The sequence below is a fragment of the Xiphophorus maculatus genome, chromosome 3 (genome assembly GCF_002775205.1).
Source record: "Xiphophorus maculatus strain JP 163 A chromosome 3, X_maculatus-5.0-male, whole genome shotgun sequence".
NCBI lineage: Eukaryota > Metazoa > Chordata > Actinopteri > Cyprinodontiformes > Poeciliidae > Xiphophorus > Xiphophorus maculatus.
In genome coordinates, this window is record NC_036445.1 from 11,266,803 (window position 1) to 11,293,999 (window position 27,197).

Here is a 27,197-nt window from a genome sequence, read left to right on the forward strand (position 1 = left end):
TCATGAGAACCATTTTGGATTCTAAATGTTTAATGTGTAGAGATTTTTAAATAGTCAATACTTATGTATTCTTGTACGTTATTAGAATCAAACTTAAATTTAAGGTAGAAATGGCACAGAAGCCACCTTTCTACAGCATATATTAATGTAGAGGTGTGGGAATGTGTGTGGGGGTGTGTGGGTGTGTGTGTGTGTGTGTGTGTGTGTGTGGGCGTGTGTGTGTGTGTGTGTGTGGGCGTGCACGCGCTCTTACCCTCTGCCCGTCTGTTTTATCAGAAGTCAGCCTTTCATCTCTGCAGCAGGCCTGAATGCAGCAGACAGACCGGGTGACACTGACACTCAGGGGTCCCTGAACACATCAGCACCGGTCCTGCATGCTTCAGTCCCAGAACCGTCTGAAATCTCTGGATACGGCCATAACTGCCATATAACTGCAACACACACACACACACACACACACGCGCGCGCGCTCAGATTCATGATAATTTATTTAAGAAGTCACTGCAGATGTCGCATCAAATGTGATCAGTTTCATTCATGGAAAGTTTCAAAAAATGAGATTTGATACTTGCATGTATTTATATTTTTTGAATCGAAAACAACAGTGATGTCATTTTTCATCACTTTTCAGTTCAAAAACTGAAATCAACAGACAACCCATGCTCACTAGTCACATTGGCTAAATGTTTTCAAATGAAATCAAACATCAAATCAGCCAATCACAGCAGGGACTAAATGTATAGATTGGATGGATGCCATGCAAAAAAGATCCTTAAGTATACACAAACTGTTAGTTTGTCACTTAACTTTGTTTAAAAACATAACTTTAGTTTTGTTTTTTAAATGTAGATTTTGTGCCATAAATTAAAACATTTTTTAATAGACAAAATACTCTTGCAAAAAGCTATTACATAAGGTCTCCTGAGCTACTGACAGAGATGCTCTTTAGAACATGCATAAGGAAAATCATATAATAAAATAAGCCTCCTTTAAGAAAGCTCCAGGTAGAAAACTGTGGATTTAATAAATTCCTTGCATAGCTGAATATTTGATAAGGGCTTCAGTCTTCTCTTGCGGTGCTAGATTGTACATTTATTTATAGAGGCTGGATTTGTGCCAGTTTTTACCTTGTAAAGTTGCTACTAAAATCATCAAAACAATTTGGGGAAACTTTTGCAACTACAACAAAAGTTGCAAACAAAGTAAATCATTTTTGTTTTATTATTTTCTGTATTTCTATAAATATAGATACTCATAACCTGCAGGGGACGAGAGAAGTGGTCTGGAACAAACTGTTTGTTACTTAATTGAGCATGCAAAAGGTTGGTTGCTTGCTCAGTGACAAAAACACTCACTATTTGTTTAAATTATTGTCATTATTATATAATGATAATAAAGGGTTGTGCTGAAAGTAAAGAACACACTCACTGCTTGTTTATCAATACATTTCCATAACTTTTTGACAATTCCCTAATCTTATTATCAGAGTAATTTGGCTGAAAGTTGAGGAAGTTAAGTAGAGTAAATGTGGAAGCACTTTGCAGGCGAACCGTTTGGGGCCTCAGTCCTGTGGTTCGGCGCATGGAGCCACCTGACTGCTCCGTGGTCGGCACGCCATCAGGCTGACAGGGGGAAGCGGAAGCCACCATAAACTGGGTCGCAGAGGGTAGAACTGCCTGAGGGCAGCTTGGCTGACACCCCACATCTAAATCAGCACATTAGGCACCAGTGCACGACAAAGAATTACAGGGGGAAAAGTGCAAGTAAGGAGAAACTGCATGTATTATGCGTTTTAATATTCACTGTTTGGAGAGTGGATGAGATCGGGGGAGCTGAGCCATTTGGCTTCCCATCAAAGTTACGGACACATGAAGGGTACCAAACCACCAAGGTTCAGACAAAAGAAGATCATCACTCTGCTCAACAGGAAAAGTTCAACTAGATGCCCAAATGCACTTCAGTAAATTATAACCTCAGTAAACGGTTAATTTATTCTGTAATTCAGTTTGAAAAATTTAACTTATATATGACAAAGACACAATACACACGGAGTTTATGTGAAGTATGTAAACATTGTTTCAACACATGAAAGTTACAAATCATGTTTTTATATTTTATCAGTTTTACATAAATTAACATATTTGCTGCATTTTCTTCTTCTTTCTGCAACATTTTTCAGAAAATTACATTTTACATCTATGTCATGTTGCAATTGTTTGCTTCTTCAGGTTTCCCTTGTCCTAAATATGAGTTTGTTTTTAGACAGTTATTTTGTCTCTTCAGACATATATGACATATTTTTCCTGATAAAAGTCTTTAAGACTATCACATATAGACACAGTGAGTTTCATTGATATAAATTTCCTTCATGTTTGTAAAGCTCCACATAGCTCAGTCTGGATTCTACCAGGTCGCCATATTGAACTGAATGACTGTCCATCCATCTGTTCGTCCGTCTGTCCATCTGTCCATCCATCGTCCTTGTTTTTGGTCATGTTTGACACAGTTAAATCGCCACTAGGTGGCGGTGAAGTAAAGAGGAGGTAATTCAGCCATTGATTTAGGTGTGCTGGACCAGAGAGACATGTACAGGATTTAAACAAAAATTTGACTGGGTGTGAAAAAAGAGCTATATTGTGATTATCAGGACACAGGAGAGTGCAGGAGTAAATGTAAGGGCCACAACAATAATAAAATGAGCTGACTGAGCAGATAGTAGATCACTATGGCAACCAAGACTATAAATCTTTAATTAAATATTTGTTTATATTGACAGGTTAACTCACCAGTTCCTGTAATAAAATCTATATTCATGTCATCTCTCTGCAGCAGTGGAAGCAAAGTGTTGTTAATGAATGAAGGTGAAACCAAATATCTGATCTTCTCCAGCATCACATGAGACTCTGAAGGAAATATTTTTAAATTTTAGATGACAAATTGTAATAATGAAGAGAAGACCTTCCATATTTCTCTGTAATCAAGTTGTTTTATTGAAGAAGGTAAAATACACAGAACAAAATAATTTTTTTTATCTGAATATGAACATTTTAAAAAACAGCATCAGTTTTGAGTTAATGTTAGTATCAATTTTCTTCTTTGGATCAAAATAAGGAAAACAGAATCAAGTTCAGTTCACTTCAAACTCAACTGATTTAAAAAACAAAAACATCCAAAAACAAGCAACACAAATATAAGAGTAAAACTATTAAAGCCCAGAGAAAATTAGATTTCCATGAGAAGAAATATTTCTGTCATGAGTTTAAACAAAATCATCAGTAGTGATTTCCTTAATAGATCTTGGAACACAAAAAATTACATTTAAACCAGAAATATACAGATCAGAAAAGCAGAGCAGAGACATCAACAACATCTCTGATCAACAATCAGAGATAAAAACTATTTGGGCTTACAGAACTCTGCAGAGTCTCCAGTGTTACAAACCCAAACTCCAGCCAGTAGCGGCTGAGTGAATCTGGTCTGGACTCTGTGGAGGAGAGTCATGGTTTCAGAGATGCTGTAGAAGGACAGAATACCTGCTCTGTGATCCAGATACACTCCTATTCTGGAGGAACCAGGACCTGAGATGGAGGTCCAGATGTTATTATGACCAAATCTAAAACTGTTTTGGTAACACTCTAATGCCCAAGATTTGTTATTATTTCCAAATTTACATTCATAGCCTCTTCCTACTCTGCTGATGTTCTTGTATGCCACTGCTACATAAACTTGTGTCCCGCTCCACTCCACCTCCCAGTAACAACATCCAGTCAGACTCTCTCTACTCAGAACCTGACAGTAATAAGTAAATCTGTCTGGGTGACTAGAATAAGACTGATCCTGATTCATCCTGGTCACTTTCCTGTCCCCCTCTGATAGTAACAGTTGTTTGCGTGCTGTATTTGAGTCCAGTGTGATTTCACATGAATATCTTAAGAATCCAGCTCTGCTCTTTGGCTGTGCTTTTGGTTCTGACAGTAGAACATCCACATCAGTGATTGTCACTGAGATGTTTGTCCATGAGTATCTCAGGACGTCCTGTAGTTTCTCTCTGAGCTCTGACACAGCTGCTGTCACGTCCTCAAAGTGTCTCAGAGGACGGATGTTGATGCTGGATGAGTGTGTAGACTCACTGAGTGCTGGCAGTGAGGGGTAGTTGAGGAGAAACTGGTTGTGATCCTCTGTGTGTGAGAGCTGCTCCAGCTCAGCGTCTTTCCTCTTCAGCTCAGTGATCTCCTGCTCCAGCTTCTCCTGAAGATCTTTGACTCGACTCACTTCAGTTTCCTGCTGGGATCTGATCTGCTGCTTCACCTCAGAGCTTCTTTTCTGGAAGAGACGGATCAGCTCAGTGAAGATCTTCTCACTGTCCTCCACTGCTTTCTCAGCAGAGTGATTGATGGCCTCCACTTCCTGTTGAAGCAGCTTCACATTTTTCTCCTGGTCCTGGATCATCTGATGGATTTTTCCTCGTCTCTCCTCCAGCTTTCTCTGCCTCTCAGTCCTTTCTGCTGCAGCTGAGACTGTGTCATGGCCTTTATGTTCATCCACAGAGCAGAGATAACAGACACACTTCTGATCAGTGCGGCAGAACATCTTCATCACCTCATCATGACGAGAGCAGATGTTCTTCTGGAGGTTCTTGGAGGGCTCCACCAGCTTGTGTTTCTTGTATGTAGCTGAATCATAATGAGGCTGAAGGTGTTTCTCACAGAAAGAGGCCAGACAGAATAAACAGGACTTGATGGCTTTCAGTTTTCTTCCAGTGCAGGAATCACAGGCCACATCTTCAGGTCCAGCATAGTGGAGATCAGCAGGAGCAGCTTGGAGTTCAGTCTTCTTCAGCTGCTCCACTAAAGCTGCTAGCATGGTGTTTTTCTGCAGGTCAGGCCTCTGTGTGAAGGTTTTCCTGCACTGAGGACAGTGGTAGTTTTTCTTTTTCTCACCTTCATCCCAGAAGTTAGTAATACAGTTCATACAGTAGCTGTGTCCACAGGGAATAGTTACTGGATCCTTCAGTAGATCCAGACAGATGGAACAGGAGAAGGTTTCTCGGTCCAGCTGCTCCATTTCTCCTCTCAGTCACACTGACTGTGTTAGTTTCATTTCCTGAGAAGAGAAACAAGCTTGAGCTCTGATCCACCAATCACATGTCAGGGCAGAGAGGCTACAGCCAATGAGCTTCGTCCTTCAGCAGCTGCTGGTTCCACCCAGATTCAGTATTCGTTTGAGACCTGGAAGAGGAGGGCTCTGAAAGTAATAAAATGTCAAGTTTAACTGTCTTCATAACAGTTTTCTCTTAAGAACAACTGACTGAGTCAGGCAGCTTCAGAGAATAATATGGAAGAATCATTGCTCCTGAAGAAACTAGATGTGTTAAGTTGCTCATTGAAGTCTTTTGCCTGTTTCCTCACTGCTGTTTAATGGCAACACGGCACAGAAAGTTTGCATCATATTCATACCAGTTTGTTTGGTGTTGCTGATAAAGCATCGTTGTATAAAGCTGTAAAACTTTAACAAAACACAGCATGCAGAGGTTCTGCAGCCAAACGTGACACAAGTCTATTTCTGCCTTTCATTTTCAAAAAAGTATTTAATTCAAGGTTCAACATCTGACCATCTATTCTGTGTTTTATGACATGTCTCCAATCTCGCTCACATGTTTAACGCTAAATCTTCAACAGGCTGACATGGAGGATTTTTAACCTCCTTTTTATTTCTGCTATCAGGATGTCGAGCTCAGTTTTCTTTCTGTAATCTCTCTGCAGTGGTGGATGCAGATTGCTGTTGATGAATGATGGTGACACCAAACATCTGATCTTCTCCAGCATCACAAGACGCTTTGAAGGAAATGTTTCTGTACTTAAGACAGCAATACTCACAATTAGTTGTAATAATGAAGAGAAAACTCCACAAATTTCTCTGTAATCAAGTTGTTTTATTGAACAAAACCAAAGAGACAGAACAAGACACTTTATTTTATGATCTAAATCTAAAAATTTAGAAGAATAAAGCATTAGTTCTATGTCGACGATAGTTTAATTTTTATTCTTTGGATTACAATAAAGAAAATATTGTAACCCCAAGCAGATGAGATTGAGGTTCAGATCACCTCAATCTAAACTGATTTAACAAGAAAAACAACAACCATATTAATACAAAAAAAATATTAGAGCACAGAAAAGTTTAAATTTTCATGTGGAGAAATATTTTTGTGCCATAAGAATGAAAGAAAACAGCAGTGATTTCCTTTATTTTTCTTACAACAAAGAGAACGACATTTAAACCAGAAACATAAAGAACAGAACAGTAGAGCAGAGACATCAGAACAATGAACCCTGATCAGAAATCAGAGATAAAAACTATTTGGGTTCACAGATCTCTGCAGAGTCTCCAGTGTTACAAACCCAAACTCCAGCCAGTAGCGGCTGAGTGAATCTGGTCTGGACTCTGTGGAGGAGAGTCATGGTTTCAGAGATGCTGTAGAAGGACAGAATACCTGCTCTGTGATCCAGGTACACTCCTATTCTGGAGGAACCAGGACTTGAAATGGAGGTCCAGATGTTATTGTGACCAAATCTAAAACAGTTTTGGGAACTATCTAATGCCCAAGATTTGTCATTATATCCAAATACACATTCATTCCTTCTTCCTACTCTGCTGATGTTCTTGTATGCCACTGCTACATAAACATGTTCTCCGATCCACTCCACCTCCCAGTAACAACGTCCAGTCAGACTCTCTCTACTCAGAACCTGACAGTAATAAGTAAATCTGTCTGGGTGACTAGAATAAGATTGATCCTGATTCATCCTTGTTACCTTCTTATTTCCCTCTGATAGTAACAGTTGTTTGCGTGCTGTATTTGAGTCCAGTGTAATTTCACATGAATATCTTAAGAATCCAGCTCTGCTCTTTGGTTCTGGTTCTGACAGTAGAACATCCACATCAGTGACCATCACTGAGATGTTTGTCCATGAGTCTCTCAGGACGTCCTGTAGTTTCTCTCTGAGCTCTGAAACAGCTGCTGCCACGTCCTCAAAGTGTCTCAGAGGACGGATGTTGATGCTGGATGAGTGTGTAGACTCACTGAGTGCTGGCAGTGAGGGGTAGTTGAGGAGAAACTGGTTGTGATCCTCTGTGTGTGAGAGCTGCTCCAGCTCAGCGTCTTTCCTCTTCAGCTCAGTGATCTCCTGCTCCAGCTTCTCCTGAACATCTTTGACTCGACTCACTTCAGTTTCATGCTGGGATCTGATCTGCTGCTTCACCTCAGAGCTTCTTTTCTGGAGGAGACGGATCAGCTCAGTGAAGATCTTCTCACTGTCCTCCACTGTTTGATCAGCAGAGTGATTGATGGCCTCCACCTCCTGTTGAAGCAGCTTCACATTTTTCTCCTGGTCCTGGATCATCTGCTGGATTTTTCCTCGTCTCTCCTCCAGCTCTCTCTGCCTCTCAGTCCTTTCTGCTGCAGCTGAAACTGTGTCATGGCCTTTATGTTCATCCACAGAGCAGAGATAACAGATACACTTCTGATCAGTGCGGCAGAACATCTTCATCACCTCATCATGACGAGAGCAGATGTTCTTCTGGAGGTTCTTGGAGGGCTCCACCAGCTTGTGTTTCTTGTATGTAGCTGAATCATGATGAGGCTGAAGGTGTTTCTCACAGAAGGAGGCCAGACAGAATAAACAGGACTTGATGGCTTTCAGTTTTCTTCCAGTGCAGGAATCACAGGCCACATCTTCAGGTCCAGCATAGTGGAGATCAGCAGGAGCAGCTTGGAGTCCAGTCTTCTTCAGCTGCTCCATTAAAGCTGCTAACATGGTGTTTTTCTGCAGGTCAGGCCTCTGTGTGAAGGTTTTCCTGCACTGAGGACAGTGGTAGTTTTTCTTTTTCTCACCTTCATCCCAGAAGTTAGTAATACAGTTCATACAGTAGCTGTGTCCACAGGTAGTAGTCACTGGATCCTTCAGTAGATCCAGACAGATGGAACAGGAGAAGGTTTCTGGGTCCAGCTGCTCCATTTCTCCTCTCAGTCACACTGACTGTGTTAGTTTCATTTCCTGAGAAGAGAAACAAGCTTGAGCTCTGATCCACCAATCACATGTCAGGGCAGAGAGGCTACAGCCAATGAGCTTCGTCCTTCAGCAGCTGCTGGTTCCACCCAGATTCAGTGTTTGTTTGAGACCAGGAAGAGGAGGGCTCTGAAAGTAATAAAATGTCAAGTTTAACTGTCTTCATAACAGTTTTTTCTTAAGAACAACTGACTGAGTCAGGCAGCTTCAGAGAATAATATGGAAGAATCATTGCTCCTGAAGAAACTAGATTTTGTCATCTTGCAGCATAAATGGTAGGAATGATACAGTAAAAATGGGGTTTGGACAAGAATTGGTCAAAATTTCCCAAAAATGTTGAAAACAATAAATATTGTGATTCATGTTTTGAAAATTCACTTGGAAAACACTTTTAAGAAATTTTCATTTCAACATCCCAAATCTCAGCCATCCTTAAGGATTGCTTTTGCTGCAGATATTTCATTTCCACTCTAAGTTAAATCTGATGCTGCTCCAAGATGTGTGTTCAGATGCCAAAGTCAGAATGAACCAGAAGTTTGTTTAAAATATGGACAGTCAAGGTGTTATGGCTATGTAGATTTTAGTCTGTCTGTATAATTTTAATCACTATGAGATTAGAGAAAATCTATAATAAATTTATGTCTGTGCATTCAGTTTTTTTTTTTTGTCTGCATTGTTTTCCCCGAAAAAAAATGTTGGATGCAACATTAAGAGCCAAATATTTGACATTTCTAGCTCTGATAAGTGAATTTTAATGTCCCACTCAAATTATATATATGTGGAAAATTTTAGAATTACTTGAAAAGCTTAAATTTAAAATATTACAATTAATAAACAATTCCGTTATTTCTCTTAAAATATTAACATCTGATTCTAGTTTCCAAAGAGTTAAATGACTGTCCAATCTTTTTGTAATAAAGTATTTAACCTCTTTCTTTTCTATAAAATGAGAACAAAACAACATTTTATCAACTTCACTAGAACAAAGAAGAAAGTATTTTCTTTTGATTTTTTTCTTCCTATTTCCCTGAGACACAAACACTCCATAAAAATTCAATATTACAGACCTGAGGAAGGGCTGAGGTTTGGAAATGAGGTCAGTACCAACGTTTACTACACACTCCTCTGTTTCTGTCTAACCTTTAGAGAATCCTGCCGACACTCAGATTACGTCTCAGTGAGGGTAAATCCTGGTCGACAGCTAACACACACACACACACGCACACACACACACACACACACACACACACACACACCCCTATGCATGCATGCACAAAAGAAAAGTAATGCCTCACTGACACACAACGAGTTGATTCCTTTCTGTATCTCTTGCAGACACACACACACACACGCACACCCCAGAGTGTATAAAGTAGCATCTCAAACAGACAGACACAACCTCTCCATCTCTAATTCTCTGGTGTACACACACACTCTGCAGCTCTTGTACTATCACTTTGCAAATGTGCATATAGAAGCTCCCTCTGCTTCCCTCACTCCTACACACAGACACACACATGCATAAATGCAGGTACACACACATACAGAGAGACCCGTCCTGAACTTTTGGGATCTGTGGGTAAAAAGCTGACTTGATGCGACGCGAGGTGTGCAGACTCGGCAGAACTGCTTTGCTGCAGATGGCTGATGTGAACCTGCAGCAGCTGTCAGATCTCTGTCAGAAACTGTCACCATGCTCTTTATTCTACAAGCTCTGCCTCTCCCGTCACACACCCTCCACCCGGCTGCTCCCCGCAGGAGTTTGTCAAACCTCAACCTCATCCTCCAAATGGGCCTCAAAACAGAGAGAGAGAGAGAAGAAATGTGTTTGAGTGATGAACAGGATCATTTTCAAAGGTATTTAATTTTTTGGTTAAATAAGTAGAGAATTCTGCTATTTTGTTTACAGAATCAGATGATTTTTACAACCAGTATAACCAACCAGTTTTTCTCTGTTTTTCACAAAACACAGATGGATCACAACACAATGAAAGGATGATAAGCTTTATTAAACTAGTGAATTGAGGGGATGGAAGGGTCATCATGAGGTTAATAATAATCATGAGGTGATGCAACAAAAACAAAGGTTTTAGGATATTTGATATGATATTTTGATATGGTTTAACTGGAAATTTAGAGGCAATGAAAAAATGTTAAAAAAAAATTCCTCATTACCATTTTACCATTTTATTTTTCCCTGTATTATTTACCAAATTCATGTTTCCAGGTGCTTATACACCAAACATTTGCTGATTTGGAATTTTTAAAACATTTATTTTTAGCCCACATGTCCATTTTTTCATAGTAGCAAAACTCTCTGAACTTTTGACCCAGATGTGTAATCCTGTGAGAGTGACTGAGTCACACATTTAAAATTGTCTCTATAAATGAAATAAAAAGCATATTAATACCCAGATTGATACCTTGCATAGTTGCACAAATTCAACTGTGTTTTCCTCCTTTAAAAGCTCTGCATCTGTACATATTCCACAATAGAAAAACTCTATTTTGATTTTTGTACTTATATATTTTAAATATCTATATTGAGAGCAAAGCAGAACCAAAGTCAAATTCGTTGTTTGTGTACAGAAACGTGGAGGATAAAGTTGATTCTCCTTCTAATATGAATGAATTTATGAATGAAAGCATGTTGCACCTCAATAAATCTGTCATTTTCATTCTGAAATTGGTGCATAAAACTACTTGTGCCAACATGAATGTCTGGCCAGTAGGAGAGGCTGAGAATTTAGAGATGAACCTGCTAATCTGTAGAGCTACAAATAACCCAGAATGTAAATATGACACTATAAAATATTATAGGCTGCGTGCGCTACGCCTCAGTCAGAGACATCTTCAGTTACACTGTAACACAGACTGCTGCTTCAACATCTACAGCAACTCTTTCAAAAAACATGGATGATATGAAGTACGTTTAAGTTTCCTTTGTGATTGAAAGTGGTTGTGTTTTAGTGTAAAATCTAAATATCCATATATTACACATGGCTGAGTGACAAGAAACTCTCTGATCCACCAGGTGTTGGTTGTTCCCTGCACCTCTTCCTCCTCCTCTACCTCATCTGATTAGTCCATTGTTATGTTTCTTTCGCATTCTCATAATAATAAACCTGGATTTCAGTGTTGGAGCACAAGGATTTTCCAACTCAGACTCCCACTGAGTTGGAGAGTCAGTGAGAGTGTTTATCAAATGCAAACATGCGTGCTTACCCAAACACACATGCATACGATGAAGCGTCTTATCGCACACTGTGTTAAGACCGCACACATTGACACACACTCAGGGTAAATATGATACCAGGGATTTCTCTCCTCAAATTTTGTCATTGAGATGGGTGCAGCTTTCTTACAAATACTCACACTCATATGCATACGTTTAAAAATACACAGATACTGCAAACAAGCACACACAGTTATCACAAACACACAAAAGGGGATTAATATTATCACATACACACATGCAGAAAGCTTAAAAGTGTTTTTTTTCTCACACACTTGAGCACACATGTGGCACACACAAACACAAACTGACACATGAGAAGGGTTAACTACACACACACACACACACACACACACGCCGCATGCACATGCTTTCCTAACGTAGTCTAATCTCAAGAAAAAGAGGCAGAGACGGTTAGGCAGCGGTTGCGAATGAGGATTTACTGCATCTTCTTCCTCATCCTAAGCAGCCTGCTATGAAACACATACACACACGCCCACGCACACACACACACACACACAAAGCTTATTCAACAAAGAAAATATCATGCTGGTGGAAGGGAGGCCTTGGAAGGCAGAAGTGTCCAAACTTTTTACCACATGGATCAAAATAATGGGCCTAAACAAAAGTGTCTTTCTTTCTTTTCAACAACAAACTAAGCTGCAGTACTTTAATTAAGCAAATAAATTAGTCTAATTTTTATGGTTGGAATGTATGTAAGTTATTGTAAATCCAAAACTTAAAAAGATTTGTCAGGTTTACGTCATTAAAAGAAAAGTGTCCAGTTTTCAGATGTTTTATGTATTGATTGAAGAAAAAATATATAAAAAAGCATTTAGGTCACCCTTTCTTTAAAACGCTTTCTTTTCTGCCATTTTTTAAAGTGGCTAAATACACCCAGCAAATAAAAACAAAGTTTGCTTTTGAGTAAAAGTTACATATATGCGAAATTTGCAGGAGAAAGCAAAATATTCTGGTTCTTCATAGAAAAATACTTTTTCTTTTTGTTATTCAGACATTCAGTTATAGTGGACATAGAATAAATGTATGTTTTGTTTAATTTAGCGATAGTTTTACACAAGTGAAATTGAATTATGTAGTCCTCAAGTGTTAAACTTACAGAATAAATATAAAAATCTCAACCAAATGAGCACAAAAACCCTACAGATTGAGCCTAATTTATAAACATGAAGTACCTTTTGTTCTAGCCAATTAATGCTACTGTACAAATATTTTTAATTCATTGTAATTTTGCCCTAAATGAAAATAAAAAGTCAAATTTGTGTTCTTGAATTGAATAATATGACCAAAAGCCATAACAGTTAAATGCAGAGAAGAATTGTAAGGTACTGTGAGAGAACAGCATCCTCAGTAAGGAAGATTACGGCGGCGGCATCATGCCTTGAGGCCATTTTGAATCCACAATCACAAAGATTTGATCAAGACTTCTGACTGACTTTATGAAACTGCTTCTGACAGCTTTAATTCTTTGCTGTTAATACATTTCTTTTCTAATTTATTTCTGCCTTAAACATCTAATAACACACCAGATTAAATCAGAGCTGGCAGAAGAAACCGCAGGAGTCGATATAAACCAAACACTTTGATCGCTCTCTGGGTCACTGGAAACGTCATAAGAGGATATTTAGAACTTCTTTTGTAAACTAGGACAATTTTTACTCAGGATAGACATATAAAAACTGAAGTTCTCATGTTTTCTATGTTACCATCTGTCCATTAGAGCTGAAATGAATGATTATTCTATCAATTAGTTTGACGATTAATCGATTAATCGTATGAAAGATTTGGCACTTTCTGCTGATTTTTCACTTAACCACTAAAGGCTTTTTTTCACAATATTAGAAATAAATTAAAGATACAGATAAGCAAATAATTTACTTTCTTTTTTTAAATAACAAAACAAAGAAATTGGATAGCCTAATTTTCAATAACACAAAGTTCTTTTAGTGTATGCTTGATAATTTGTAGAGAAGAATGCATCTGCAGCCAAAAACAATAGTTTGATGCTTTTATGATAGCAAAAGGTACTTAATAGAAATGTTTGTTTGTTTGTTTGTTTGTTTGTTTGTTTGTTTGTTTGTTTGTTTGTTTGTTTGTTTGTTTGTTTGTTTGTTTGTTTGTTTGTTTGTTTGCTGAAGTTGAACCACCATTTGAGGAGTTTTGTGTATAACATATTTACAAACAAAGAAGATTTTCATCTGAAATGCAAAATGTATATACAGTATATATACATGTATATATATATATTGTACATTTTTGTTTTAATTACTGCTCTGAGTGTTTTGTTCTTTCAGCAAATGGCAATTTTTAGAGTCTGTATATTCCAGTTAATGATTAATCATTTACTAAATAGTTAACGATGATTTCAATAATCAACTAATCACGATTAATCATTTCAGCAAAGCAGCTAAATATGAACACTCTGCTCATCCAAACAATCAAACAGCTTATCTACAAAAGCTTCACCTAAAGCTAGATGTTTAGGAGCAGACTGAGAAGGATCTGAGTGCAGAAACGTCAAATCTGCACGATAAGAGAAGACAGACGTCTGGCGCGCAGTTTGAACAGACACACAGCGATGTGACAAAGACGGTGAACGCAGCTCGCATTCCTCACTTGCCCACATTTGTCACATCAGGCATCTGAAGTAGACGCCTGATCGACTGAGTGTGAGTGGATGTGAACGCGTGGAGGATGAACTTCGATTTGACACTTTCTAGCAGACTCCCGTTCCAGAGGGAGACGTGTCCAATCAGCTGTGAACTTGGTCCACACTGGGTGTGGGTGTGCATGTGTGACTTACTGCTGGCAATATTTTTTTTCCCAGTCTGCAGTCATTTTCAGTGTCAGTGCATGCTATTTTCCAGACTATTATTGTAATATTATTATAAATTCATTAAATTTAAGTCTCTTTAAGATCTAACAGCTTTAATTTAAAACTATTTATATGGAATCTTATTTGGGCCAAATTTTGAAGCTGTACTTTTTCTGAATTTTACTTGACTTACTGAAAATCCCATTATAATGAACCTTGATGACCATGAAATTTCTTGGATTACCAACTAATAAAGTACTTTTTTGTGTGTTTTTAATACTCAGAAACTTACAATCAATTAGATGTGCAAGTTGTTTATCAGTTTAAATCATTCTCAGTTCAATCATTACAAATTCCTGCATAAATCTCAATGTTGTTTCTCAATGTCTTTCATGCATTAAGACATTAAGAAACCTTAGTGGCCCCAACCAGCAGAGGAGTGTGTTTGCTTTAAACTGTGGTGTATGTCAGAAGAGCTTCGGCTTTTAAACGATTATGAACGCAACTCCAAAGGAAAAACATTTAAAATTTTTATGCTAGATTTTTTCCAGAGAGAGCTATCAAACCCTGAAAACATAAACCTTGTGTCATATATCATTCTGTTTATATGTATTTGTGCGCACATACATATATTTAGCAATGTAGGTCTCCACTAATTGCATGAATGTATAAGTAATAAAGGGAATATGTGAAAAGTTTGTGTGTGTGCTGGGAGAAAAAAGAACGTGTGTGAGTCAGAGCATAAAGATGTGTGTTTGTGTAGCCTTTCTGTCCCAGGAAGCTCTATGATTCACTCCCTTGTTACCCATCAGGCCTATCGTGCAGCCGATCAGGCCCTGGTTACACAGCTGAGTGAACGACCGGCGCGACCTTATTGAACGCAGCGTTTGAAGATGATGCAACATGATGGCCGGTCGCGCTTTTGCTTTAAAAGAAGGAAATCCATTGCTTCTCTTAGTCCACAACTGAACATGCAGCAGAAAAAGTAAAAATAAAGAAAGAAATGAGGAGCAAGGCAGTGGCATCCAGGGTTTACCCTGCCTACCCTGACTAGGACAAAAATTAGAGATGATAAGGATATTCTGCCAGCTATAACGATTAATAAAAAAGAAAAAATGGAAGTCTAAAAATAAGTATTTAGTAAAAGTCATTACCGTGGCATTTGTGTGCCATTACAAATGCCACATTTGTGTCATTACTGTCTAAAACTTTAATGCATTTCATTTAGATTCCATGTGACTAAGCAGGGCTAAATTGTGAAATTAAAGGAAAAGAAACCTGATTTCTTTTTCTTTTTTTGCAAAGAACAATTCTTAAGGTGTGGCATCTATTTATATTTAATCCTCTGAGTCAACACCTTGTCAAACCGCCTTTCACTGCAGTTACAGCTGCAGTGAAAGTCTTTAGAGGTGTGACTGCAGAGGCATACCTCTAAAGACTGAAACTTCTGTCCATTGTTTTTTAGGCAAAATATCTCAGTCTCAGTCAAACTGGACTGAGAGCATCTTTAAAAATCTGTGAGGATTAATTTGTTATATTTTGCCATAATAAGGCTTCTTAAATGTGTTTGAAATGCATGGCTTGTGGAAAAGTCAAACCATGTGATTTCCATGTGATAGCCTAACCCTAAAGTTTGTGTTTATAAGGAGACAAAATGGGGAAAAGGTGTGAATAATTTTGCAAGGCATTGAAATTTGTTTGGTTTTTTTTTTTGACTAGGAGAAACTGCAGTTTACCATATGATCCAGTAGAGGGCACACTATGACCAAATTTAAAAAAACATCACAAAGATTATCTGCTGAAAAATGTTGCCTATTTTAAAAGCAATTCCCCATGACAGTTATTATCAAGACATAAACTTATTTTTGGTTAGTGAATCTCTATATGCTAAGAAAGATTTAACTTTATTCCAAAACCAGTAGCAGGATCTCTGACCACACACACACGTCAGGTTTGACAGGTCTAACAGCATTCACAAGTTAAGTGTTAGTCAAAGCGAAACTGCATTTATTCAGAAAAGGTGAGTCAACTACAAATGAACTGAATAAAAAAATGCCAGGTAAGATAAATGGAAAAAACTAGCATGTAGAACAAGTTTTAGATGAGAGACAATAAATAAAACACAAAAGAGACAAAGGTGACACATGTAGATGTACTACAGGTAAAATGAAAAAAACACAACCGTAGAAAATAAAAAATAAAAAATTACAGCTTCTTGTTGACACACTGAGGAAAAAAAGATCACAAGACATATTTTAGTTTTTTTTTTTCTTTTCACAAACATTAGGCTCACTGTGGAGGCTTGAACAAACTGAAGGGCAGAACTATGCAGATGAGTTTCCTCCTCTTCAACAATTCACTCTTTTTATGTCCAGATCTTTTACTGGTTATGTTTCTATAAACCATCGTTGTGTCATAAAAAGGCTGCAGATATTGTAAACATTTATCCCTCACATGTTACATTCGTGTTTCTGAGAAACATTTAACGGGAAAGCTTCACTTGCATGTTTTCTTAAAAGTTCTTTTGTTTTTTTTTTAAGTCAATTGTCCTTAAAGATACAGATTGTCCTAAAGATATTTAGGTCTGTAACTAATGATTATTTTAGTAATCAATTTTTCTATTGATAATTTTGATGATTAGTCTGCTAAAGAAATTACACATTCTGCACATTTTCCATTTAACTGCTTAAGTTTGTTTTAAATAATATTGGAAGTGTATTATAAAATACAAATTTCTTTTTAAGTAAGAACATAATTTATTGCCTAAAACTATAAACATAGCATCTATAGTGAATATTCAAGTTGGATATGGAAGATTTTTTATGTTTTTATTCTTTGTTTTTACTACATTTTAACCAAGTGAAGCTAAAATGGCCTTTTATAAAGTTCTGGGTTGAGCATATTTACAGACAAATAATGTTGTTGTTGTTTTTTTTATTTTAAGTATAAATGTGTACATTTTGTACAGTTTTGGATTAATAACTGTTCCAAATAATTGGAAGGGCTGATCTTTGAATCTACTGTAATGATTATCTCAATAATCGATTCATAACAGTTTCAACCCTAAATATCTTATGTGCTGCTAATCTTAATATCATCATATTTGATAATCTTTCCATCCTGAGTCACCACAGTCTGCTCCCACGTTTCAATTTTCCCGTTTTTCCTTTCTACGCGCTGGACCTTCACCTTCCCTGTTTGCGGTAACTTGTTGGGAAGATCCCTCGCGGGTTCGTGGTTTAACTTCAGCTTCGTGAGGCCGGCCGTGATGTCCGCCCCGCCTGCAGCCGCTTGTCTGTTTCTGTTCTCTGCCAGCTTTGTGACGGGAGACTTGGGTAGTCCAATTTGGGCACGAGGAGGTTTGATTTCTGGTCTGGGTGTCCGCTCCCATTTCAATAAATCTGTGCCTTTATTATCTCGTTTTCCTGGTAACTGATTTCCCCTCATTCTCATTGGTGATGCAGATCTGGGTCTGGGTCTGGCGGCGTGATCATGTGATGGTGGCTTCAGGAGGTCTTGTTTAGGCGGCGTACTGCTATCTCTTAATGTTCTTCCAGTTACTCGAATTTCGTCTATGATGCTAACCATGGTGGCCCTCTGTCTGGGGTCCGGCTCCACCATCTTGCACACAATGTCACAGTAGGGCTGACCTTGCATGGTCTCCTTGATTTTGGCAGGACAGACGGAGGGCGTGTGGAGCCGGACCCGGCCGTGGAGCTCAGCGATGATCTTCCCCATGGCCCAGACATCTGAACGCTGACTTCGCTGGCTTCTCCCCCGGAGAACCTCCGGAGCTGAGTACGCCTCGTTCCCCATGTCTATGGCCGAGTTCAGGCCATGTCTGAAAAACTTTGCCAGTCCCAGGTCGATGATGACTGCTCTGTTTGTGCTATGTTCCACCTGGCAGGAAACAGTTAAGGAAGTCATACATTAAATCAATTCAATTAAAAATGCCTTCATGAGATGAAAAATACAGTTTATAACTTTGCAATAAACTTTGGTGAAAAAGCAACATATGCATTAAAAAAATATCCTAATCTTGAAAATAAACGACCCTGAAAGTATTTAAGTAATTCCCTGAAATAGTGTTAAAGTTTATTTTGAAGCTCTAAATGTGCATTTGGATAAGTTGTAAACAGGAGGGGCATTTATCACAATGTTTATCATTTATCGTGAAAAATTCCTTGTTATATGAATTTTTATTTATGGTTTTCTGTGTTTGTAGGATAAAGTATGGTGAGGTTTTTTCTTTTCGGTAAAAGAAGATAGTATTTGATATAACATGTATCAGAGTAACAGTGCTGGTCAGAACTGCTACAGAAACTACAACTGAATTCTGCCAGAATTTTAATAAATTTAGCTACAGATTTTCTTTAGGTGGCCTGTACGCATTAAAGAAAGCTTTTAAAATTTCTCTTGAGGGTGCCGGTTTTGTAAGTCTCCTTAGCTGCTTCTTTCATTACTTCAATGGTATTTTGTGTTCATCTCCAAAGATCATATTTGCTTTACAACTTTCTGCTGCCTGGAGATTGTTTTTGCTGCCAGGCTAATAAGGTAGTTGTGTTTATTTTAAATTTTGCATATCCTCTTTGCATAAAAGTCCAGTGGCTCCTTTGCTCTCTTTTTATCTCACTCACCTTAAGGAGAGTCATCTGATGCAATATCAAATTTTCAAAATGCACATTTATTACACATCTATTAAATCACTTCATCCTGTTGAACGAGGCTAAAAATGGGGATTTTTTTAACCTCCTGAGACCCGGGCTTTTGTGTGATGTGCATTTTTTATGTCTCCTTACTATTTGGGATTAGTATGACCTAACTTTAGTTGAAATTAAATTTTAGCTTTCTATGTGCTCTTGAACTATGTCAAAACCAATGCCCTCATATGAGGACAATGGGTCTGTTTTTGCATATACATTTTCTCCTTGTCAGGACCCAATTAGCCTAAAAATTAAATTTTAGCTTTCTACAATAAGTGGTTATCTCAAAACCCAATGTCCTCAGATGAGGACATTGGGTCTATCTGTGTGACGATAAGACCATTCAATCAATGTTATTATTTACATCTGTGTTTACAAAAATGTAATGTCCTCATATGAGGATGCAGGGTCTCAGGAGGTTAAGAACGACATTGTAGTTATTGTATTCAACAAAACTTGAAGTAGGTTAAAAAACAACAGCAGTAATTGTGGCTTTTAAATCTTTCTTACCATTTACAGTAACCACAAAATGTATTTACTCCACCTCCTTTTGTACAACTCTGTGCTCATGTTGGGCTAACTTTTGGTGCTGATCTTAGTGTCGACTCACCATGATGTTTTCAGGCTTGAGATCTTGATGGACGATGTCGTTTATGTGGAGGTGCATCAACCCTTCACACATACCATTAACGATGGTGGCTCTAATTGATGGAGTCAACTAAAAAAGGAGGAAGATGAAGTTCAAACCAATATTACCTTAAGGCCAAAATGTAGCTGCATGTTGGAAGAATGTAATGTGAATTTGCCAGGACATGCAAACTGGTAGTGAAGCAATACACATTAACTCTAAAATAACCAGACAGCTTTCATCTTTCACAAGTGAAGCAATTAAATAAACACAGTTTTAAGAACACAAACTGTTAGATCAGGAATTTATAATAAAGGCAGAAGCTAATTCCAGTGGGATGTTTTTATTTTGTGTCACATTTGTATTTCTCTCGAGGCTAAAAGAAATTTAGGATTGAAGAAAGCAATTTGAAGGTGTTGGTCACTGAGAGACTAAAGAAAAACCCAGAAAATGATATGTAAATGTAAATAACAGATAACTCCACAAAATATACATAAAAGTAGAACAACTCTGCAAATGTCAGCATGGTTATAAACACTTTTTGAGGAGGGAGGAAGGATCTATGACATTGCTTCTTTGTGCAACCAGGATGCAGCAGTGTGTGACTGAATGACATAAAATAACTTTAGGTATGTTTTGGTTTTAAAAGTATCTTTACCTGTATTTTGGATTTTGCTGCCTGGAAGATAGTTGTCTCCAAATCCTCTCCAAATATAAACTCCAGTGGAATAATCCATTTACCATCAGTGAGCGTTATGTTGCCCAGAAGCTTCACTATGTTGGGATGTTCTGCTTTGCTGCACAACAAATGGAGAAGAGAAGAAGAAACAGAAGATTGAAAATCAAAGAAAATCAAAACATTCTCTGACAAAAGGGCAGGAAATCATCTGGTTTATAAAGTTTTGCACAGTAGGGAAGCTGAAGGGAAAAACAATTATCAAATTGTTCTATCAGTTTGAAGCTAAAATGTTTGGCCTACATATTTATTTAACCCTTTAGTTAAAATGCAGCACAGCCATTTGAATGCAGACGTTCATTAATCAACAGAGTTCACTTTTGTTCAAATCTAAATCATGTTTAGATTCTGAGGCGAGATTCAAAAACTGATCAGGGATGCATCGATATGAAAACTTGGGCCGATATCATTTTCCGATATAAATACTACTGTTATTGCCGATAATCAGTATTTGCTGATATTATTTATAAACTCTGTGTATTTCTGCACACTTGCAACACTGTGAAACACCAGCATTGCTTCTCTCCTTCAGTTAAACACCCTAAACTCCCAGGCTGCATCACTATCTCTGTCACATGACTGAACAAACAGTTCCAAACCGGTCCCTGCCTCTCCTGAAAAACAAACACATAATGGACACAAATGATGGACCCAGGTTTACTTATCAGACTTTAACAGAGTTGGTACATAATGACTAATGTCAGCCAATAACAATGTTGATACAGATATAAGGTGCATTCCTAAAGACTGATGTTCAGAAACAATCTCCATCCACTCTGCCTGAGCTCACCATGTTTAGCAAAAGAAAAAGCCAATATTGAATATTGTAAACTTGAAATCATGTTTTATTTTCCTTCTATTGTGCAAATATGCACTACTGTGTGATGGTCAGCCACATAAAATCTCAAGAACACACGTCGACGTTTATGGTTATTATGTCATAAAATGGTGATTGGTTTTGCAAGGGGCAGGAGTCTGCAACCTTGACAAGACAAGGAGCCATTTTTGCTCTCAGTCCAGCTAAATAAAACGCCATAAATATTGTTCATTACTTTTTTTTATAACTGCATGACTTTGACTGCAGTTATAGCCCCACAAACACAAATATTTCTCTTGAAAAACCTTCCTAATATGCTTCTTTAGGACACCAGTCACATTAAAAAGTGTGATTTGTAACATTGAACTGCACATAGTAACTGTATTTAACTATATTTTGAATATATTTGTATTTTTAATGCTTTCATTAAACAGTGGAGAAAATAGTCAAATTAACAGTTTTTAAGCATGATTAACTGGACTTTATTATGACAATGATAAATCTAAACTTTTATCAAGATAAGAAGTTAATCATAGGAAGTGATGCATGAATCGACCCCTGAGGAAATAAAGGAGGCTGGATGTGTTTTTATAACTCAGAATCTTGTCCTTACTTGTAAACTTCACATTCTCTCTCCAGATCTTTCCGATCGATGAGATGTTGAGGGACTTTCTTCACTGCAGCCCAGGTATCATTGTATTTTTGCCGGTAGATTTTCCCAAAGCAGCCTTTAGCGAGCGTTGCTGTGGACCAGGCCATGCTGGAGGAACAGGCAAGACGGGAGAGTTAAAACAGAGCAGCACCATTAAAACCTCAATAAATACTCTAACTAGAATTACTATGTGGTGAAAGCTGCACCGTCTCATTTGATTCGATGTTCTGATGCTATGGTATGTCCTACTGTGATGTAATTTCCTGTGTAAATTGAAACACGTGCTGTGAAAGTGGAAAAGCTGCGTTCATGTAGCGGTGGCAATGCCTTCAGGAATTTTCAGGATATTTTTATAAAAACAGAATGAAGTGGACATTTCTGATTCGGACATTTGACTCTGGAGACGCCACAACATTCAGCTGCATGAAGGATGATGGAGACCAGAAACAGAGTCTGTGTTACTCTAATCTAATAGCATCAATGGTCTTAATCCAACATATTGATTAGATCTGATTTAATCACAGACGCCAATCAGATGCTCATGGAACAGCTTCACATAGTAGTTATAATTTTTACTATTAGATATTCCTAACCAAATGTTACCGTAGGTAAAATAAATATTTACATTACAGTTAACTTTTTCTGTAGCCTTTTATTGATTTGAAATTATTCCATTTATTTAACTTTATTGTCTAGATGTATTTACTGTAATGCCAGCTGTTTGAGATAGAGATTTATTTAATTCATTTCCACATTTTTTCTAATCTAAAGTTTAAGTTCTAACTCTAATTTTACAACTTTAAGTTGTAAACTTAAAGTTTACAACTTAAACTTTAAGTAATTTTTTTTATATAGATTTTAGAATCTATAAAGAAACATTCTTGACGTTTATCTAATTTTTCTCTCTACCTCTTATGTGTCATTGCACATTTCAGCATATTTAATTTCTTCTTAATGCATAACACATTATTTAAAAACTTAATTTCTTTTTGTTAGTTATTTTGACTATCCGTTTTTGTATTCCACGTTTTTATTTTTTTAGTTCTTTATTTTTCTCTTTTTGTACGTTCTATGACTAAAAAAATAAATACAGACGGACTTAATTAATTTTGTCCAAGATAAATATATATATATATATATATATATATATATATATATATATATATATATATATATATATATATATATATATATATATATATATATATATATGCAAGCCTTCAATCACAATAATATTTTCTAAATAAAAATTAATAAATGATTAATTAATACTGTTAATAATTAATTGATTATATACATTCTGTAAGATATGCTGACAGAGCAGATTATTCCCAGGAACTGGATCAAGTTTTTAAAGAAGGGCGTGTCATTTCTGATAAACGGGTCCAGAGTTTCTGTGGAACTGCACAGAAGAAAGTAAAGTCCAACACATCAAACATCTTCCTGAGCTACTTTTGTTTAAATAAACAATATTTCAAAATTAGGTGAATATGAAACCAAACAACTGGATAAATATGTAAAACATTAAGAATAATGTTCACAAGCATAAAGTAAGTAAACAAAAGAAATTTCAAAAATAAAATTGTTGTCAAGCTTTTCATCTGGGAAACAGAAACCAGATCTTTGAATGTTGTGTAAATAAGATCAGCCGTGATCTAAAAATACACAAATCTTCAGTCTTCTGTGGCAAATTTCACACAGTCAGTTGTGCATATCAACATAAAAAAAAAGCAGACAAACTGGTAAACCCAGAAATGAAAAGTTTGTCACTGGACAGGCCGATACAGGAAAAGCTGACGTGCTGATCTGTGTTTCATGGTATAAAAGTGAAAAGACACAATTTCTAATAGAGTTCATTTATACAAAATGGCCAGATTGAGGAGTTTTACAACAACAGAAATATCTAAAACACTTAACTACATTTTGTACTGAACAATAAACTGAATCCACTGTTCTCTCAACATTTGTCCTAAAAATGCAGGTCTTGATCTTCTCTTACCTTTTTGCTCTTGAAGGGAAGAAGGTCCGTCAGGTCTGAACATGATTTTGCATAGCTGTCTCTCTTTATCCCTGACAAACCACACCTTCTTTTTTGACCCATTTCCTGAAACAGAAATACCTGCTCGCTGTAACCGGGTTTTCAAAGGATCTGACCGTAAATAAGCTAAACCAATGATAAGCAGGTGCGTCACGGTCAGGTGAGTAAAGGAGTGAGTTTCCCTGAGATGATTCATGGAAAATACACCTAGAGAAAAACAGTATTTATAATTAAGTACAGTTCTCAATAAATGGAGGTCTTATTTTTGCCTTTTCACCCCTTTTGTGAGATTATTTTGCTTGAAAATAAAATTAAGTTGATGATAAAGTTTGTATATATATATAAATATAAAATATGCATCTCTTTTCCCCCCATGTTTTCAAACAGATTCTACCTTTGGGAGAGTTTATTTTCAGTCTGGATGTTTCCTTATTTTGGTGTTTGGCCTCCATGTTGTTTTCTACTTGTTTCACTGAGTGAGTTTGAGTCACGTTGAGACCGAAACTCTGCTCTCCACTTCCAGACTCTCTGGGTCAAAGACTAAAAATATTCCACAGATCTTCCTATTAGCTTTTCTTCTTTCACTTTCATTTCTAAATATGGTAGAAAAATACCACCGGAGCATTACTGTGAGGGAAAATAGACAATTATTATTGGATATTCTATATTATATCACAGTTTTAATCATCCTTGAATTACTGTGCAAACAATTGGTGTGACAGAAACAAAGCTACCTTATAAAAAAAGAGCAAGAATAATAGTTTATAAGGTCAAAATCTTTTATTATTAAAGTTAAACTTGTTTCATTTTTGGATCTAGACAAATTTAAAGGGGTTCAAACTAAATGGAGAGTGAAAAAGGGTTATTTAAAAAAACTTTAAGTAGAATATTAATATTTACACTGTTCAGAAAATATGATTATATTTATATATGTCTGTTAAAATGTAAAAACAAAAAGACTTGATCAGGTATATTTTGTTAAATATTTCATCATGCATGTTATTACAACAAGACATTGTATGTTGGTATAAATATTGAAATATAGTGTACACAAGGCAACAGTGCTTATAAATATTTAGATAAGTATGAATATTTATAGGCTGTAAAAACAGAAGCACCAGCCACAGTTCTTCAAATATCTTTTTTCTGGATGTAAACATAAATCTGGGGAAACAATCATTCCTTTTTAAACTGGTAAGGCTGTTCTGTTGCAGAAAACAAAACTCAAAATACACAAGACTTAATTTTTCTTTCACTCTGTAGCTTTCAATCACAAACTGAAATGTGAATGACGTGTTCCCTCCATGTTGTATGGCATTGCTCTGATTCAGCAGTAATTGGAAAGTTTCAGAAATTCTGCCACATCAAAAAATGAACGGTGTAACAGCGCCATCTGTTGGTCGACCGAGCATCAGAAAAACATTCAATAAAATCCATTTTTATTAGAGTTTTTATATTACTTCAACAGCAATTGTCACATCAAATTTGAATTACTGAAATTAATATGTTCTTCTTGCAGACAAATAAATACAAAGTCGATTAACGACTTTGTTATTATCTTTCTAAATTAATCCATCATTGAGAAGACGTTGTGGCCGACTGTCTTTTGCAGCTTTTTAGTTAAATTCAGCCAGATTGGAGAATTTTCTGGTTTGGAAGCCAAGCTGCAATGTTTTGAATGGTAATCTGGGCTCTTGTTGACGTCTTGGATGAATTGTTGATGTACTCTTGGAGAAATGTTGGTATGTTTGGCATTTTTTAAATAGTATTTCTACTAATTAATGAAATTGTCATTCTTTTTAAACAGCTTTTTTGTAATTAGAGGTGCTTACTTAATATTTTTGGGAGGCTGATGCTGCTTGAATGTGGCTTCCAACAACTCTCTACAATAATTGATTAATAACTAATGTAATTAATTTATCCATATAACTTTTCCTTGCAGAGATGCTGGAACTCTGGTGGCTATCTCAACCCATCCCAGGATTCAGTGCAACCAGTAAAGGCGATTACATTTCTTTACCATTTGCATATCGAACACTATTGCAAACATCTGAAAAATTCAATAAAAATCTGTTTTGATTTCAAACATCTCTATATTGTTTGATTTTGAGTTCATGCCTGAACATTTCGGTCTCCTTCAAAAAACGCGAATTTCTCGTGGGAACTGAGAAAACAGCGTCTCGTTTACAGCTTTATTAGCTGCTGAAACTGGTAGGTCGTTGACAAAAGGCTGGCGCACAGAGAGGTGCTAATGCTTCCCACGGACCGACGCGCATTATCCGGCAGGTGACGTGCAAATGTATAGAGCTGCTGCAAAAAGCTGCGGATAAAATCATGCTTTGGTGGATCCAAAAGCAAGAATCATATGCCTTTTGGGCTGATTTAATGCCAGTTGTTCTTATTTCATGTCCAGCCAAGAGGAGAACCAACGTTACGCACGGATATGGCATATTTTACGCACAAAATGAAATGGATCTCATTGTATCTAGTTTGTTATCACTTGATCAAATGTAGTTAAGATAGAAGAGTGAATTTCCCGGAAATGAGTATTTTTGGATGGACATCGTCCAGCATTTATCAGTTTTGCTACAGCGTATGAAATACGTCATTTTCAAATCACTCTCAGCTCCGACTCGCGCCAGCAGACAGCCAGGCATCGAGATTGACAAAATCATACCATTGAGTTTTGAGTTTTTAGATTTAAAACCAATAAAACTGACTGTTTTCACACTATTTCTTCTTGCTTTCAATTCATGCAGTCCAAACTCACATCTGGAGAGGAGCAGATAGTTGAAGGACGTAAGGAAATCTTTACTGATGATAACTGTATTTAGAACTTTTTGAACTGTTTTAAACTCTTGAACAGCTCGGTGTGGACTTTGTAAATGCTTATAATGAATCATTGTCATAGAATAAAACTAAATTAAACAAAGAATTGATTCTGAGAGAAGATCCAGAGGAAGGATGCAGACAACCTGGCGGTCCGGAGGACCCCGATCAAATCCCCCCTCCCACTCCCCGCTGTTGAGTTGATGGCGTCCAGGTACCCCTAACTGTGAACAGCACGCGCCCCCAAGGTGTCACAAGCTCGTGCGGAACTGATTTACATGCATGTCAAACATCCGTGAACCCAGTGGGGAGCTCCGAGATAAATGGAGACGACTCTTCAGATCTTTAGGGAAATCTGGTAGATGTGGAACTGGAGGATTCTATTCACACGATCCCAGTTCTGACTGAACTGAAGAACATCTCCAAGAAATGTAACTATATAAAACCGAGAATCAGAATAAACATTAAATAAAATCTATTTTTATTAAAGTTTTTATATAACTTCAACGGTAATTGTCACATCAGATTTGAAGTATTTAAATTAATATGTTCCTCTTGCAGGTAATACGTCAACAAGTTTCAAATAAAAAGTATTTTAAACTTGTTAAAAGTGAAAAGAAAACGTTATTATATAAACTCATACACGGTATTTTT

General features: G+C 36.9%; 3 protein-coding genes across 3 annotated transcripts; all 3 read right to left on the bottom strand.

Moving 5' to 3' along the window:
- Window positions 1-2,972: 2,972 nt before the first annotated feature.
- On the bottom strand, window positions 2,973-5,070 carry LOC102229991 (E3 ubiquitin/ISG15 ligase TRIM25-like). The gene has a single exon (XM_005817482.2). It carries the CDS (start codon window positions 5,062-5,064, stop codon window positions 3,397-3,399), a length of 1,668 nt encoding a protein of 555 aa, XP_005817539.2. The 5' UTR covers window positions 5,065-5,070; the 3' UTR covers window positions 2,973-3,396.
- Window positions 5,071-5,922: 852 nt separating this feature from the next.
- LOC102218696 (tripartite motif-containing protein 16-like) lies at window positions 5,923-8,024 on the bottom strand. The gene has a single exon (XM_023330402.1). It carries the CDS (start codon window positions 8,016-8,018, stop codon window positions 6,357-6,359), a length of 1,662 nt encoding a protein of 553 aa, XP_023186170.1. The 5' UTR covers window positions 8,019-8,024; the 3' UTR covers window positions 5,923-6,356.
- An 8,106-nt stretch (window positions 8,025-16,130) lies between these two features.
- Window positions 16,131-23,762, bottom strand: LOC102218446 (probable myosin light chain kinase DDB_G0282429). Its single transcript, XM_005801859.2, has 5 exons — window positions 23,676-23,762; window positions 21,638-21,784; window positions 20,130-20,268; window positions 19,454-19,561; window positions 16,131-18,040 (listed from the first exon to the last, which is right to left on the bottom strand). The coding sequence occupies exons 2-5, from the start codon at window positions 21,781-21,783 to the stop codon at window positions 17,213-17,215; spliced, it is 1,221 nt and encodes a 406-aa protein (XP_005801916.1). The 5' UTR covers window position 21,784; window positions 23,676-23,762; the 3' UTR covers window positions 16,131-17,212.
- Window positions 23,763-27,197: the final 3,435 nt, after the last annotated feature.